The sequence below is a fragment of the Anguilla rostrata genome, chromosome 11, assembly GCF_018555375.3.
Source record: "Anguilla rostrata isolate EN2019 chromosome 11, ASM1855537v3, whole genome shotgun sequence".
Lineage (NCBI taxonomy): Eukaryota > Metazoa > Chordata > Actinopteri > Anguilliformes > Anguillidae > Anguilla > Anguilla rostrata.
Window position 1 is genome coordinate 15,363,565 of NC_057943.1, and position 14,020 is coordinate 15,377,584.

Sequence of the window (14,020 nt, forward strand, 5' to 3'; positions counted from 1 at the left end):
TGAAGCATAGGGTTCAGTAATGAGGTAGAAATAAGGTTAATGAGATGATGTATGATTATTTAAATCTGTGAGCTCAAGCACGTAATATTACGAAATAAAAAGAATATTACGGCAATGCAGTTATACTGTTGTAGTTTCATGGATCACTGCATTTATTCATATACATATCCTTTCCACTTACATTAATAGTGGTACTAAATGCAATAAAGACCTTACTTTGACATCACAAAAGTTTTATAGCAACAGATACAGGAAGATGAGCAGCTTCTCTAACTTGAACTTAGATTTACAATTATGCTACCATCTGCCAGTGAGGATACTGGTTCAGCATTTAATATGCATTTGAAAGTGTGCTTCCAGTTGGTTGGATAAATCCTTTTAACAGTGTATTGCAGAGCTGGTTTTATGGTTATTAGCTTTAGCCTTTATTCCTCATAAAGCCCAAGGCAAGCACTATTACAGACACAGGAAAATTGACACTTCACCTAGCAGAAAAGACATGACTTGCGTTTTATTCGTCAGTTTATTTCAGGAATGGGATATTGTTTGCCGAGGTTTGAAAAGCTCCATTAGGCAGCTGAGAGCGCAGAGAGACGGGGCGACGCTGACAAGGGCACGGAGAAGGCGCTGGGCGGGCGTGGGAACGCGGGATCGATCCTCTGTGAGGATGAAAGGCGTCTCGCGAGCTCAGAATCCCTGCTCCCGATCAGCAAGCCTCTCTCCGTGTCAGCACCAGCCCTGTTCCGCAGCGCGGGCCAATGCTCCCAGTGCCTTGGCAGGGGTTTTTACACAGTGCTCTCGCTAAGACGCAGTGGGGTTCTGCAGCTTCAAAGGCACGGCACGCATGCCAAAAAAGACTAAAGTTCTGAGCTGCGTTAACAGAAAAAAAATAACCTTTTATATTTTAATTGCTTGTTTTCTTTAAAAAAAAACAACAGCAAAAAGAAAAACACAAACTGACATGGCATGCACAAAAACAGGTCCTTAAATAAAACACAAATACATTACACATTAAATTATACTCATTGCTTCATAAGTGTTGCCTTAACATGTTACACACAGACTCATATCCGCTAACTAACACCCAGATTCTACTCAACAGAAAACAGCAAAAACACAAAAATAATACAAAATAAACACAGACACAGTACACACAGCACATGGTGCAGACTCATAAATGATGTTAGCACACTATCGTTAAAAATTCTGATGACAGTCCTATGGCAGAACCTCACATGCAAGGAAATGAATTCCGTTCAATTCCCTCATGACATTTACAGTTATTTTACAAAGTAAGAAAATCTAACTTACAGACAGGAAGGCTGAGGCTTTTTCAGCCCTTGTCAGAACAGGGTTTACACCACATGCTTTGCATTCAAATATCCTGGCAGCAAATAATGAGTAGTCAAGGCCACGTACAATAGCTTTCTCTGTCTTGGACAGAACTGTGGTCAATTCCATTTAAACAAAATCCAGTTTGTGAATTGAAAAATTCCCAGTGTTCTGTGAGGTTTTTTCAAAAGGAATTATGCTCCTGAACTGACTGGATTGAAATTAAACTGACCAAACTCTAGAAACATTTGCAGATGCAGAATCTGCATGTTAGATGGGTTATCCTCTGCTTGTCCGTTCACACTAGAAGCACTATAAAATGTGTGTGTATTATAAAACACTCTCATCATTTAGAGGCCATACTGAATCGCCGTACCATTACACACCGATTGGACCAATGGCAATATTTGCACTGCTTATCTTGTAAGTTGTCAATATAAGTAACTTGGGCCTCCTCTCCACACGTGGAGTGAGGACTGTGTATGGTTTTAATGCAGTATCATTGCACATATGTGGGGGGAAGTATGTCATAGTGCATTTGGAAATTGTCATGACGATCGTATTCTGGAGAACTGGGAGCATTCTTTTTATTTTTAAAGTGGGAGCGGTTTGGTGTGGTGTTTGTTCTGGCACGAGTGGCCATGTTCCCCAAGGCTCCTCTTCCTCCATGTGCTCTATGTCTTTATGGGCAGGAAAGAGTGAGGGAACGAGTGAATGAGAAACTGGACCTGTCCTCTACAACTCTACCCTTCCCCACCGGGAGGGCTTTGTAGTTTGTCACTAAAAGGAATATAGTTAAACAGTAAAGAAAACATCACAGTAATCTGCCATTTAAATAATGAAGTAGTGTTTACAAAGCAAACTGGAACATTCCTCCAACACTAATGACCCCCCTTTTTATTATTTTTCAGGCGTGTTACAGCGGACAAAGGAATTGTGGGAGCTGGAATTCCAATTATTTAAAAAAAAACAGCATTTTCTATTAATTTTGCCGCACAACTCCTGTTAATTAACTCAGTTCCACATTCAGTTCATCTGTGATGCAGTCTCAAGAGCAGCTTGAATCAGTTTCTTTAAGTGAAGCGACCTTCTTTTGTTTGTCTTTTTTATACCCCACAGGATTAGGAGGGTGGGGCACTGCGGGGGGGTGGAGGGGGGGGGGGGCGTGGGGGTGGGCTGGTGTGGTGAAAGACTTTGCTGTGTAAGACGCGACGGTGAAAAGGGTACAGGGTGACAAACACAGGCCTATGGGGGGCGGGGGGGGCTGTCAACACTGTGAGGCAGCTGTGGGAAACAAGGGGAGCTGGGGTGGGGAGGGAGGGGTCTGCTGGGCTGGGCTTGGCTGGGTGGGTGTGGTTCTGGGTACACGAGGGGCACTGCCACCCAGCCCCTATTTACAGCATCATACAAGTCATGCAGTACGGAGAAGGACAGAGGGCACAGGTCCTGGCAGGCAGGGTCAAAGGAGGCTGCTGGGAGTTGGGTTTGCTGCGGAAGAATGGAACTGCGTCACTTGATGGAGCCAAAGTGAGTGAGTAGCCCTGGAGACTCAGACACAGGGTCAGATACGCACCCAGCTCTGCAGTACTCCCCGACCCCATCCGCTCTCCAGCATCTCACCTCTGCCTTCTTACATTGCGAGCCAGCTCAGTCTTTCTCCGCCCCTCCGCCCCCCCGTCCTCTCCGCGCGGTCACTCGCGCGCACGGGTGTCCCGCGGGGTCCGGTTCCGCTCGCCGGACACCTTGCTCCGGGCCTTGCGCGCGCTCTCCTGGGCCAGCCGGTACTTGTCCATCATGGCTTTGTGCTTGCGGCGGAGCTTGTCGCTGCACCACACCCGCTCGCAGTACTCCTCCACGTGCGGCAGGTTGGACGGCCCGATCAGCTGCATGATGTCCTTGAACCAGGACCGGCTGTGGCTGGGGATGCTGGGGCCCCTGTGGGCGTGGCAGGGGGCCCCTGCCTTGTATCCTCCCCTGTCCTTGCCCGTGAACTCTGACCCCGCCTCCTCGCGGGCCAGCAGCTCGCTCAGCGTCTCCCCCCGCAGGACCTCCAGGGACACGCGCGCGAGCGTCTGGGAGAAGCCGTGCTCCCGCGACCGGCAGACGTACAGGCCCTCGTCCTGCCGGAACAGCCTGCGGAACAGGAGGCCCTGCTCCGTGCGCATCACCCGCTCGTCCGTCTTCACCTGAGGGAGGAGGGGAGAGACAAAAAGACGGTGGAACCTTATTACTCCCAGTTTTCACAAAATTCTCTAACTCCAAATCGCTGAATAGTCCTCCACAAAATACAGTATTTATTCTCAGAGGTGCACCTAAGGAACTAAATCGTTTACATGGTGGGAAAATAAATTGCTGCAATAATGCACTATTTACCTAAATGGCCCAAACAAAGTACTATGCAAAAAACTAGAACAACAAACAGGTCATTCACCCTCGTTCTCACTTTTATTAACTCTTTCCCTCACTCTCTCTCATTCTCCTTCACTCCATTTCTCAACATATCCATCTCACTGTTTTCCTTGTCAGAAAGAAACATACACATACACACACACACAAAGTTGTCCCCCTATCTTCCCCACACACCTTTCCCTCCCTCCATTTTTCACATGGTCCTTTTCTCACCTCCTCCTTGCGGTCATCCCTCTGTACCAGCCAGGTGACGGTGGCCTGGGGGGAGCGTGGGATACACTCCAGGAAGGTGCTGTTGTTCTCTGTGCCGTACACCACCCTGTCCTCGCTCATGTCCAGCTCCTCTACTGTTCATGCACACACGCACGCACACACACACACACACACACACACACATGCACACACACACACACACACGCACACACACACATACGCATGCACACACGCACACGCACACAAAGAATACATTTGTTGCGATTGGTTGGGTTTTTGACTGAATGACCCGCACTGCAATCTGCATCTGCAGCATTTTTCTATTTGAGATGGCGCACATCACACATTGAGATTTCCAGCCAAAAACGGCCTATCGGAAAAACAGCCGGCATTCCAGAAAGGGGTAGGGATGGCTGAGAACAGCGGGGCCCGATTGTTCTGTCTCCATAGCGATGGGTGTTTGTGTTAAAGCCTCAGTGGGAATGCGTGGAGCTCCGCGGTGAGCCTTTGCTCAGGCTGTCACAGCGTTTGTCTTCACCTGCCAGGCGAGGCCCTCCCCCTTGGCTCAGGTGCTGCTGTTGCTGCTCTCCTGTCAGCTCAGCACAACGGGCTGCTCTTCTGAGAGGTGAGGACTCAGCGGAGCATCGCATGACCCTTTCACCATCACTCATCCCCGCCCTCAGACGAGCAAACACACGTCCACTCCTCTCTCCTCACTCCCTTCTTTCTTCCCCCCTCTCTCCTCTCAGCCGACGACAGACTGAGGGAGATCTGTATATGTCCGGTCCTGCCAGACTCTGCTTGTGTTACAGCAGGCTGGTATGCTTTTCTTTCCAGCAGTGTGACCCACTTTTGGCCCTTCTGCATCTGGCATGCCTCATAACTATGCCGTGCCTGGGACATGCCTGTCATGTGCATGTCATACGCATGAGAGATGTAGTATATATGTGACATGTCCCTGTTTGGCATGGGGAACCCTGAACATACAGCTGTGTGTGTGTGTGTGTGCGCACATGTGTGCGTGTGTGCGTGTGTGTGTGTGAGTGTGTGTGCGTGTGCGCGCGTGAGTGTGTGTGTATGCACACATTGTACGGTACTATCTCTCCCAGGCTTCAGAACAGCACATTTAAAAGTAATTAAGTGAGTGAGTGGGATGTACATGACAGTTCCAGCACAACAAAGATTGTATTTTATCTGATAACAGCTTGCCACAGGCTTCTATTTTGTAAATAACAAAGTCTGGAAATGTAAATCAGTAGACATTTCTACTGTAAACAGTTTATACTTGTAGACAGGAAGGAAGTACATACAGGAAAAACGCAGAAGAAATGCATTTTTAAAAATCTTATATTAGAATCAGATGAGAATTGCAAATACAAAATGTACTGCCAGCAATGTCTCTGTTGGTTCACTTGCCTCTCTCTTGACTCTCAGCCTAAAGTAACCCTGTCTTCTGCTAATGTGTGTACTTTCCCTCCTCTCCATCCCAATCCCCCGTCTTCCTGTCTCTCTTACCACTGAGGTTCTGGTCAACGCACTGCAGGGCGGGGTTGCCGTGGAGAATGTCCTGGCGACGGAAGCGGCGCTTGCTGTGGGGGGCGTAGCGGGTGCAGGACGTCCCGTCCCAGGCGCAGTAGGGGTCGCGAGCCAGGCAGCATTCGGCGCAGGCCTTGCCGTACGTCTCGCAGCGATGCAGCCTGACCTGGGCCACGCCCAGCGGCGAGCCCACGTACAGCGCTTGCTGGTGGGGCGGAGTCACGTACCACATGTCACTAAAAACCGACGCTATATGATTTGGCATACTGCATTTGTACAGATCAAAGCTGAGCTGAAAAATGTGAAAAAAGTGATCATGCTCACCCGCTTTACTGATATATCCATAGACGTGATGGGTGTTGGCACCTTGACAAAAAAATATAGATTGTCACAACATGTTTAAATAAGACGTCCACTTACTTTTATCGATAATAAAACTGCTTAGTAATAAAATAAAAGTACTTTACACACCGAAAGTCAACCCAGTCAATTATACTTCAAATATTGATGTATGTATCCCTCAGTATCCCCCAGGTCAAATATTGAATGTGAAGCACTTTAAAAATCTACACACGCAGATATTCTTCCTTATTACTGAATTAAAAAAAAAAACAACTTATCACCAATATTCACAATTTAGGATTGTACATTTTTGTCAGTAACATGTTTATTATAACAGAAAATCATCAGCGTTCTGCAGAAATGTTTTCAAATTTCACTGGCATCTAAAGAGATAAGATACATATGGTATTTGACCCAAGTCTGCTATTACTTAGTGTGTTCATGTCCATGGTCATTGCGGATAAAACAACAGCTATGACAGCAGTTAGGCAATCAGTCATGTGGAGATGGCGAGGAGAGACGCCTCCAGTCGTGAGTGACGCCTGAGGAGAGTGAAGGCGGAGGTGAACCGAGGAGGTGCGAAGGGGGAGGAGGTGAGACTGTACAGCACCTTGAAAATCTGCAGCTCCTCCAGGGTGACCTCCTCCGTGTCCAGGGAGTTCCCGCTGCGCAAGGCGATGACCTTCAGCACCGTGCCGACGTCTGCGGCAGGCACAGGGGTCAGAGGTCAGCGTGAGTCTGAGCAGCCTGCGTGAGCCCTAAGCGTGAGACCGCACTCGCTGTACAGAGCATGTGGGGCATCAGCCTACTATTCTACTGAACCCTTCAGAACACTGACTATATGAGGACAGAATAAAATACCCAAGACTGGTTAGGCCTTATCTTACAAACCCTTATGAATAACGTGCCAAGTATGGAAAGTCCACACCTGGAAGGCCAAATCGTTAATCCTGAATCAATCACCTAGAGATTAAAACAATAAAACACTAACTTATATTCACTCTCTTCACTTACAGCACATGCTATTAACACTGGACAGCACACTGAAGATTAAATGTGACACAAATCTTTCTTGTGATTTTTACTTTTGCTCCTTTAACTTCACTATTAAGAACTTTTTAATGAACATTGGGGAATAAGGAATGCACACATAACATCTAATTGGCCCAAGGCTAAGTTATGTAGAGTTAGCAAATATCGAACAGTACGATGAGACAGGCCAAATGCACAGAACAGAAGAGTCAGGAGTTGGGTTGACTGCATGCAGACAGATGTGTGCTGTAGGCGAGAGGCGGAGAGGAAGTCCGGCGGCTCTCACCGGTGCCGATGAACATGACGTCGTACTGGCCGTCCTCGGCCTGCACGCGGTCCACCACGATCTGCCGCAGCCGGTAGTGCACGTTGGTCTTGACCAGCACGGGCTGGCGCATCGCAGGGTACACCTGGCGCCACATGAGGGGGTGGCTGCGGGCGAACTGCAGCACCGAGTCCGGGAAGTCCTTGGTGCTGGCAAACTGCCGGCCGGGCTGGTTGATGATCTTACTGGGACACTGCAGCGGGGAGGGAGGAGAGGGAGGAGAGGGGCGCTGATGGACGAACCGCACGCTGTGCTAGAACGCGTGTGAACGCGCAGAAAGGGAACAGATCTGAAGCAGAGCCCCCTTCGACCTACTTTCCATTTTTTTCCCAAATACAGTATGTGCTAGAGCAGTGGTGACAGTGCTGGGGAACTGTAAATAATGTGGAAACAGACAGAGTTTGGGTTCGCAGCTGCAGTGGGAATGCATCTGGTTGAAGTTAACATGGGAGGGTTTAAATAGCCGTCATTAGGCTTAGCATGACAGCGGCTCGGTGGAGTATATGCTGATGCGTGTTGCCGATTTCAGCGTGAGCAGCTGCAGCCAGGGAAAGGCTCCAAGTAACGGCAGCCAGGAGTGGCGTAGCACTGGGCCCGGTCCCCACTCTGTAGCGGTTTAGAGAGGCGGGGTCATGTTGCCTCTCGCAGTGCAGAGCAGTGAAGTCAGCCATCAATCAGGGAGCAGACGAGAGCGGGCGGGACTCGTGTCAGACCGGGGTGGAAATTCCCAGTGTTGGCGAGTGGGGAGAGTGGGAGGCCGCCAGCGTAACGCACAGAGTGCTCCCGCGGCTAATCCCCTCACAATGAGACAGTGTGCGATTTCAAAAGCCCCTCTCCCAGCCAAACAACCTCCCCAGACACAAGCCTCTCCTTGCAAAATAGAGAGGAGGCAGGGGTTAATTTGGTTGAACTGGGGCACTCCCCGCAATCACAGTCTTCAGGAACGACCTGCAGAATCGCCAGCTCACAACACACATTCTTCCTTCAGTTAGCTCCAAATCCCCTCTCTCGCTCTAACCCCAGAGGGCTCATGCTCTATAAAGCCTGACTCAAAAATAAACAGATGGTGAGCACTGCATTTGCTCGTACTTACCACCCCAGGCCTCGGGTAGGGGACCCGGCCCTCGTAGGCACCCCACTGGTAGTCGGGCCCCTCCTTGTGAGCAAAGGGCCCGTTGAAGGCCTCGCGGATGTCTGCCATGCGATACACACACACCGCGAACCCCTGGAACACGTTGCTGAGGGAGGAGGGTTTCAAACTTCAGCAGGAGCTCTGCTTCCAGTACAATATACAGATACACTACAGTACAGCAGTACAGCCTTATTAATAATATAAAGAACGGCCCATCTTACCTGATAGTGCTGAAAATGGCATACACGTCTGGGTTCTTCTCATCCTTGGTCCTCAATAGGAACACATCCTCTGCATAACATTTAGAAAGGAGACAAAGGAGAAATTACATGTTTGTGTGTGTTTATGTGTGCATGTGTGAGTGTGGTTGTGTGTGTGTGCGTGTATGTGAGTGTGTGAATTGCGCACGCGCACATTGACTCACCCAGCTCATCGAAGTGTGTGTCGATGCCATGGGGTCCTGGTACAGAACACACCAGCCTAGTCTTGATGAAGGTGCTCCACTTGTTCACCAGCACCCGCTGCCCACCCGCATCATTCTGCTCAGGAAACAGACAGATCCATGCAGTTCAACATCCACCTCTCCTGCCACTCATTTAATTCTTCATTTGCAATGAGATCCAGGGGGAAAAAGAGGGAAAAATCTAAAAACCTTCTCCTAGCCAATCAGCTGAAGACACCCCGTTGTCAGAATGAGAAATCTGGATAGCGGAATATGTGTGCCTCTACCAGAAACATTCATTTTGTACCTAATCAATATTATTACATACATTTAGACCGTAATCATATACAGCAAATTACATGGGGAAATAACAATAATGATAATAATAATAATAATAATAATCCATCTACATGTTGCGTGCTATGGCTGAAAAGGCAGCTATAGAATGTGACTGCAAGGTCAAGACCTCCCTCCCTGAAGGTAATATCCCATGCAGAGATTCATTAAAAGATGGGTGATTTGGGATGACTGAGTTCTTGGCTGAGTAAGGTCTTCTTGGCAGTTGAGAAAGGACAATAAAAGGCTGTATTTACTGTCTTTGAGGGAGAAAAAGTATCTCTTTAAAGGACACCTGCTGTAAGGCCAGCCTTTCTCAACAGGCTGGAGGTCCCTGTGGCCATGTGCATGTTACAGTGACCTCTGGGTCCTCAGACACCCATTCTTCCAATTACACAGCTCTGGGAATACCAGCAAGAAACATTGCGTGAATGTATGTGTGCGTGTGCGTATGTGTGTGTGTGTGTGTGTGTGTGTGCGTGTCTGCACATTCAGTCTGAGAGAATGTGTGTGTTAAGGGAGGCCGCAGTGTGCAAGGCCATAACAGAATAAACGCGACAGCTGTGCTTGTTGGAATAAAGACACTGATTGTTCCTGAAAGGCTGTTTCACACAGACGCCCTTTCTCTCTCTCACTCTTTCCCCCCACTGATTTCATCCCCTGTTAGCCAGGCTAAATGGTTAAACTCCATGTAAGCAGACATGAAGAAGTATTTTTCCTAATCAAAATATTTCCAGCAGTAGGCTCCCACAGAAAATAACAAATGGCGGTGATGTAGCTCAGTGATTCACTCCATCTGAAGAAACAGTAACGAAATACATGTTCTAATGCGTTGGTGGTAGAGGGGCCATAAGGAAACTGTGCAGCGTAAACAAATTGGAATGACAAGGTGCAGTCAACAAGAAGCAACAACATGTCAAGTGGTGTTACAGTTTACCTGGTGGCTGTCCAGGTATTTGAACACAGAACATGGAGGAGGTTGATAAATTGAAGGCTATAAATACAATTAAAGCCCTGGCTGGTAAGTGAAGTCATGCCTGTGAGAAATGATCTTTACATTGGGCCAAATAATGGCAGCTCGCCAACAGTGAGAAGTGTTGACATAAATAGTGTGATACTTTGATAATGATACTATGATTAACAGCAAGGAGGGTTCACAAGGATTCGTGAAGAATGAGGGAAACTACAAGAAAAATCATGAATAAAACAAATGAAGAATCCAGAAGACCAAACATTCCAGCGAAGACTCGTGAGGCTGCGAGAGTGATGAGTGAGGAGGAGGAGAAGCGACGAAGAGCATCCTTGGACACTCACTTACCGCACACACACGGCCTACTCTGCTGTGAATGGCCCCCTTGCCGTCCCCTGCTTCCATGGCCTTCTCCGTGAAGAAGAAGTACACTTTGTCATTGTCATGGTCATCATTGTCAGGGATGAGGTGGGCTGCCACAAACTTAGGGTCTGACAGTGGGAGCACAGGCAGGGACACACAAAATAACAGACCAGTTACATAAGCTCAGGCCTACGAGATACTCACACATAGCAAAAGTATGTTGCTTTAATTAGTGTGTGTGTGTGTGGTGTCTGAGTGTCTGTCTGTGTGTGTGCGTGTGCATGTGTGAGTGTGGTGTCTGAGTGTCTGTCTGTGTGTGTGTGTGTGCATGTGTGAGTGTGGTGTCTGAGTGTCTGTCTGTGTGTGTGCGTGGTGTCTGAGTCTGTCTGTGTGCGTGCGTGTCTGACTGTGTGTGCATGCATGCATGTGTGCATGTGTGTATAGTGGGACAGTGCAGGGGTGGGCGTGGCTTGTTGGGGCGGGGCAGTACCATGCAGCAGGCGCTGATCAGTTTCAGTCCTCATGGTGGAGCGGCTGCCCAGGCTGCGGAAGACCACAGCATCACGGCCCAGGAAGTCAGCCGTGAGACCGGTGTAGAGCTCTCCACCTGAGCAAGGAGAGAGAGAGAGAGGGGGGAGAGGGGGGCGGGGAGAGAGAGAGAAAGAGAGAGGGGGGGGGGAGAGAGCAAGAGAGAGGGAGAATTAGAAAAGAGAGAAAGAATGGATAGGAAAAGCTAACAGGATAAATCTACTGTAATTGTCACAGTTACTTAATGAAATCCCAGAGACTTCCCAAAGGCAAAGCGATCAGCCGTGTGACTGACGGCCCTGTAAGCTGAACAGGTGTGGGGGGAGGGCACGAGTTTCCAGCTGCATGTCGTCTGCGAGCCTTCGGCTGAAACTCCCAAGATTATGGTCACGGGATCAGCAGCCCGTGAGAGAATAGAGAGCTCAGCACCGCAGAAGGATCCTATTATACCTACAACAAGCGGGAATAGATAGTCTGAGGAACGGTTCCAAACAGGGCAGACTGCTCTGTGGGGATAAGGGGAATGTGTGGGAGGGCTTCCAATGGATCCATCAGGTACCGCAGGACATTATTAATCTGGACACTGCATCTCCAGCTCTCTCCCTCAAAACAAAATCACGTTTATTAGACACCTCCCAGGACAATATCAATCTTGTGATAATTCGATTGCAATGGAAACAGCGAGCGAGGACAGGGAATTTGGGTCATAAACCTGTGGCTCCCACGTGATGAAGCGCTCACTTTACAATGGGACGATACGCATACTAAAATCGGTCTTCACCCTCTTAATCCCCTTTTCTCTCCCTTCCCTGCTTCTTGCCTCTCCTTTTCATTGGATGGTAAACAACATCCTTTTGCAACATCCCAGTGAGTGCTGTTTCCATCTGTCTGTGTGACAGGCTTCACGCTTACCTCCTGACTGGGTGAGAATCTGACAGATCGCTCCTCTGGTTAGAAGTGTGAAGCTGTTAGTATGTGAATGTGAGACGTGAGATGGAGGAAGTTTGTGCGCTGAGTGAGAACGAGTGTGTGTGTGTGTGTGTGAGTGTGTGTGCGTGTGCGCGCGTGTGTGTGTGGCTATGCGCAGATTGCTGGGATTTTGGCTGTTCCACTGTGTCTGTCTGCCAGCAACAGTGTATTGTTGGAGCGGGGATCTGGATGGCCTCTGTACAGCTCAGCTGCAGCAGAGAGCAGCGAGGGTGGGGAATAGGGATAGTGATGTAGACCTCTCCACAGGCCCCAGGGGAATGAACAACAGAGAACGACAATCCACTCAGCTCCAGCGTGCTTTATTACGGTCACTGTGACAGAAAGAGCTCACCACACACTCAGCCTATCACAGGACAGCTCCCCTGCGTCCCCCCCAAACGAGCCTGCCAGTGCAATGAATCAAAGCTCCAACAACTGCAATGTCTGAAGACAATAAAACAGCTACACCCTTGAAATAAACAATGGTCTATTAAGTAAAAGAAAAGTATGCCAATTTTAACACACATTTACGAGCATGTTTTGAGAAAACAGAAAAGATTACACATTATGGTGTAAATGTAAAGTCAGCAAACTTTGGGTGAATAGGACATACCAATGAAGGTGCTGGCAAAGGGTTGGCTGGGGTCATGAGGGCATTTGCCCCGGCCATTCTCCACGTTGGTTGGGTCCATTGAGAATACGTGCTATTTCAGGGAAAAAGGCATAAATATAAATGTTTAAACATATTTTAATGGGCATGCTAAATTATATTTTTATTCATATAAAATATGTCACATGACAATGTTCCTAAACCACGCAGTATAAAAATACATGCTGGCTTTATAGCTCTGGGACGCAAGGAATAACTCCAATAAAAGGTTCCCGGAGATCTACTAACCTTTAGGTTTTCACTCCAGCCCTTACAAAGTACATCCCATTCAACAGCTAGAGATCTCATTGAGCTGCTAATTAGTCAAATCAGATGTGCTAAATTAGGGTTTAAAATGAAAACCTATAGGATGGTAGATCTCCAGGAACAGGGCTGGGAAACCGTACTCTAGGGGGTTTATTTCTAGTGGAAGTGCACTTGTGTGTTTGAGCTGTATGATGTCTAATAGCACAGCATGCAGCTCAAACACACAAATGAACGCATTCTTTGAGAACTATGGCTGTTATTGGTCTCAGTTCCTCTTTATTACAATGGTGCATTGTGGGTTTGCATGAATTACAATATAAATGAGAGACAGAAGAAATGAAAAATAGAGAGATTAAAAACACATTTAATTGCTTCCGCTCTTGTCAGTAAAGACTGACTTCCTGAGATCTTTCTGATATTCCCAGTAAAATATGTCCCCCCTCTCTCTACCCCTGAAAAGTACGCACACACACACACACACACACACACACATAAATCCACACAAAGCCTGAGAACTGAATGCACAAGGTAGTATGACGTTTCCCAGAAAACCTTCCTAATGGCTGGCATATGCGGTTAGTCAGACAGAGTGAGATGGGACTTTTTGTGTTGGACTCATTACAGGAACTCTTTTTTTTTGCATCCTGCCTCATTACAGGAACTCTCCATTGTGCTGAGGTCCCTCCTTCAAGACATATGCCACTTATTACACAGCGCAGAACCAAAGGGTGTCGTTAAGGGACAACAAAAAAGCCCCAAGGTGTCTGAGATAGGGGTCCATGATTATAGTTTGGCAGGGCTTGCCGTGCACCCCTTCAGCCAGTTAAAGCGGCAAAGAACAGCAGGCTTTGGCACGCAAGATGACCCTTCTCCTCAACGCTCCGTGTTAAATACACCAGATGTGCCGATTCTGCCATCTGGTCTTTTTAAGGGTCCCAGCAGCAGACACAGCTCCCATGTTAGAATAACAGAGGAAATATTAGCGGATAAAATCACCTGGCACCCTTAGAATGCTTTTTCAATATTCAGCATAGTCCTGACATCCAAATCCACTTCCACCTTGAACAGGGAGTCATTTCCCTTCTTCTGAGAGACCTGCACCCCTCTCTCTTTCTCTCTCCCTCTCTTTCCTCTACTAAGTCTCAAGTATTTTATTTCACAACTTAACAAGTTTA

The 14,020-nt window shown here is 47.9% G+C and overlaps 1 protein-coding gene across 1 annotated transcript in view; it reads right to left on the reverse strand.

Moving 5' to 3' along the window:
• Window positions 1-509: 509 nt before the first annotated feature.
• The window catches only part of sema3bl (sema domain, immunoglobulin domain (Ig), short basic domain, secreted, (semaphorin) 3bl), a 37,343-nt gene continuing 23,832 nt past the window's right edge, over window positions 510-14,020 (reverse strand). The window contains exons 5-16 of the mRNA XM_064298193.1: window positions 12,543-12,633; window positions 10,923-11,039; window positions 10,418-10,560; window positions 8,746-8,860; window positions 8,543-8,612; window positions 8,283-8,427; window positions 7,151-7,382; window positions 6,443-6,534; window positions 5,815-5,856; window positions 5,470-5,695; window positions 3,955-4,088; window positions 510-3,518 (exon numbers count right to left, since the gene is read on the reverse strand). Of these exons, the coding sequence (XP_064154263.1) occupies window positions 3,024-3,518; window positions 3,955-4,088; window positions 5,470-5,695; window positions 5,815-5,856; window positions 6,443-6,534; window positions 7,151-7,382; window positions 8,283-8,427; window positions 8,543-8,612; window positions 8,746-8,860; window positions 10,418-10,560; window positions 10,923-11,039; window positions 12,543-12,633 (1,902 nt within the window). The 3' untranslated portion in view covers window positions 510-3,023. The remainder of the gene's footprint in view (window positions 3,519-3,954; window positions 4,089-5,469; window positions 5,696-5,814; window positions 5,857-6,442; window positions 6,535-7,150; window positions 7,383-8,282; window positions 8,428-8,542; window positions 8,613-8,745; window positions 8,861-10,417; window positions 10,561-10,922; window positions 11,040-12,542; window positions 12,634-14,020) is intronic.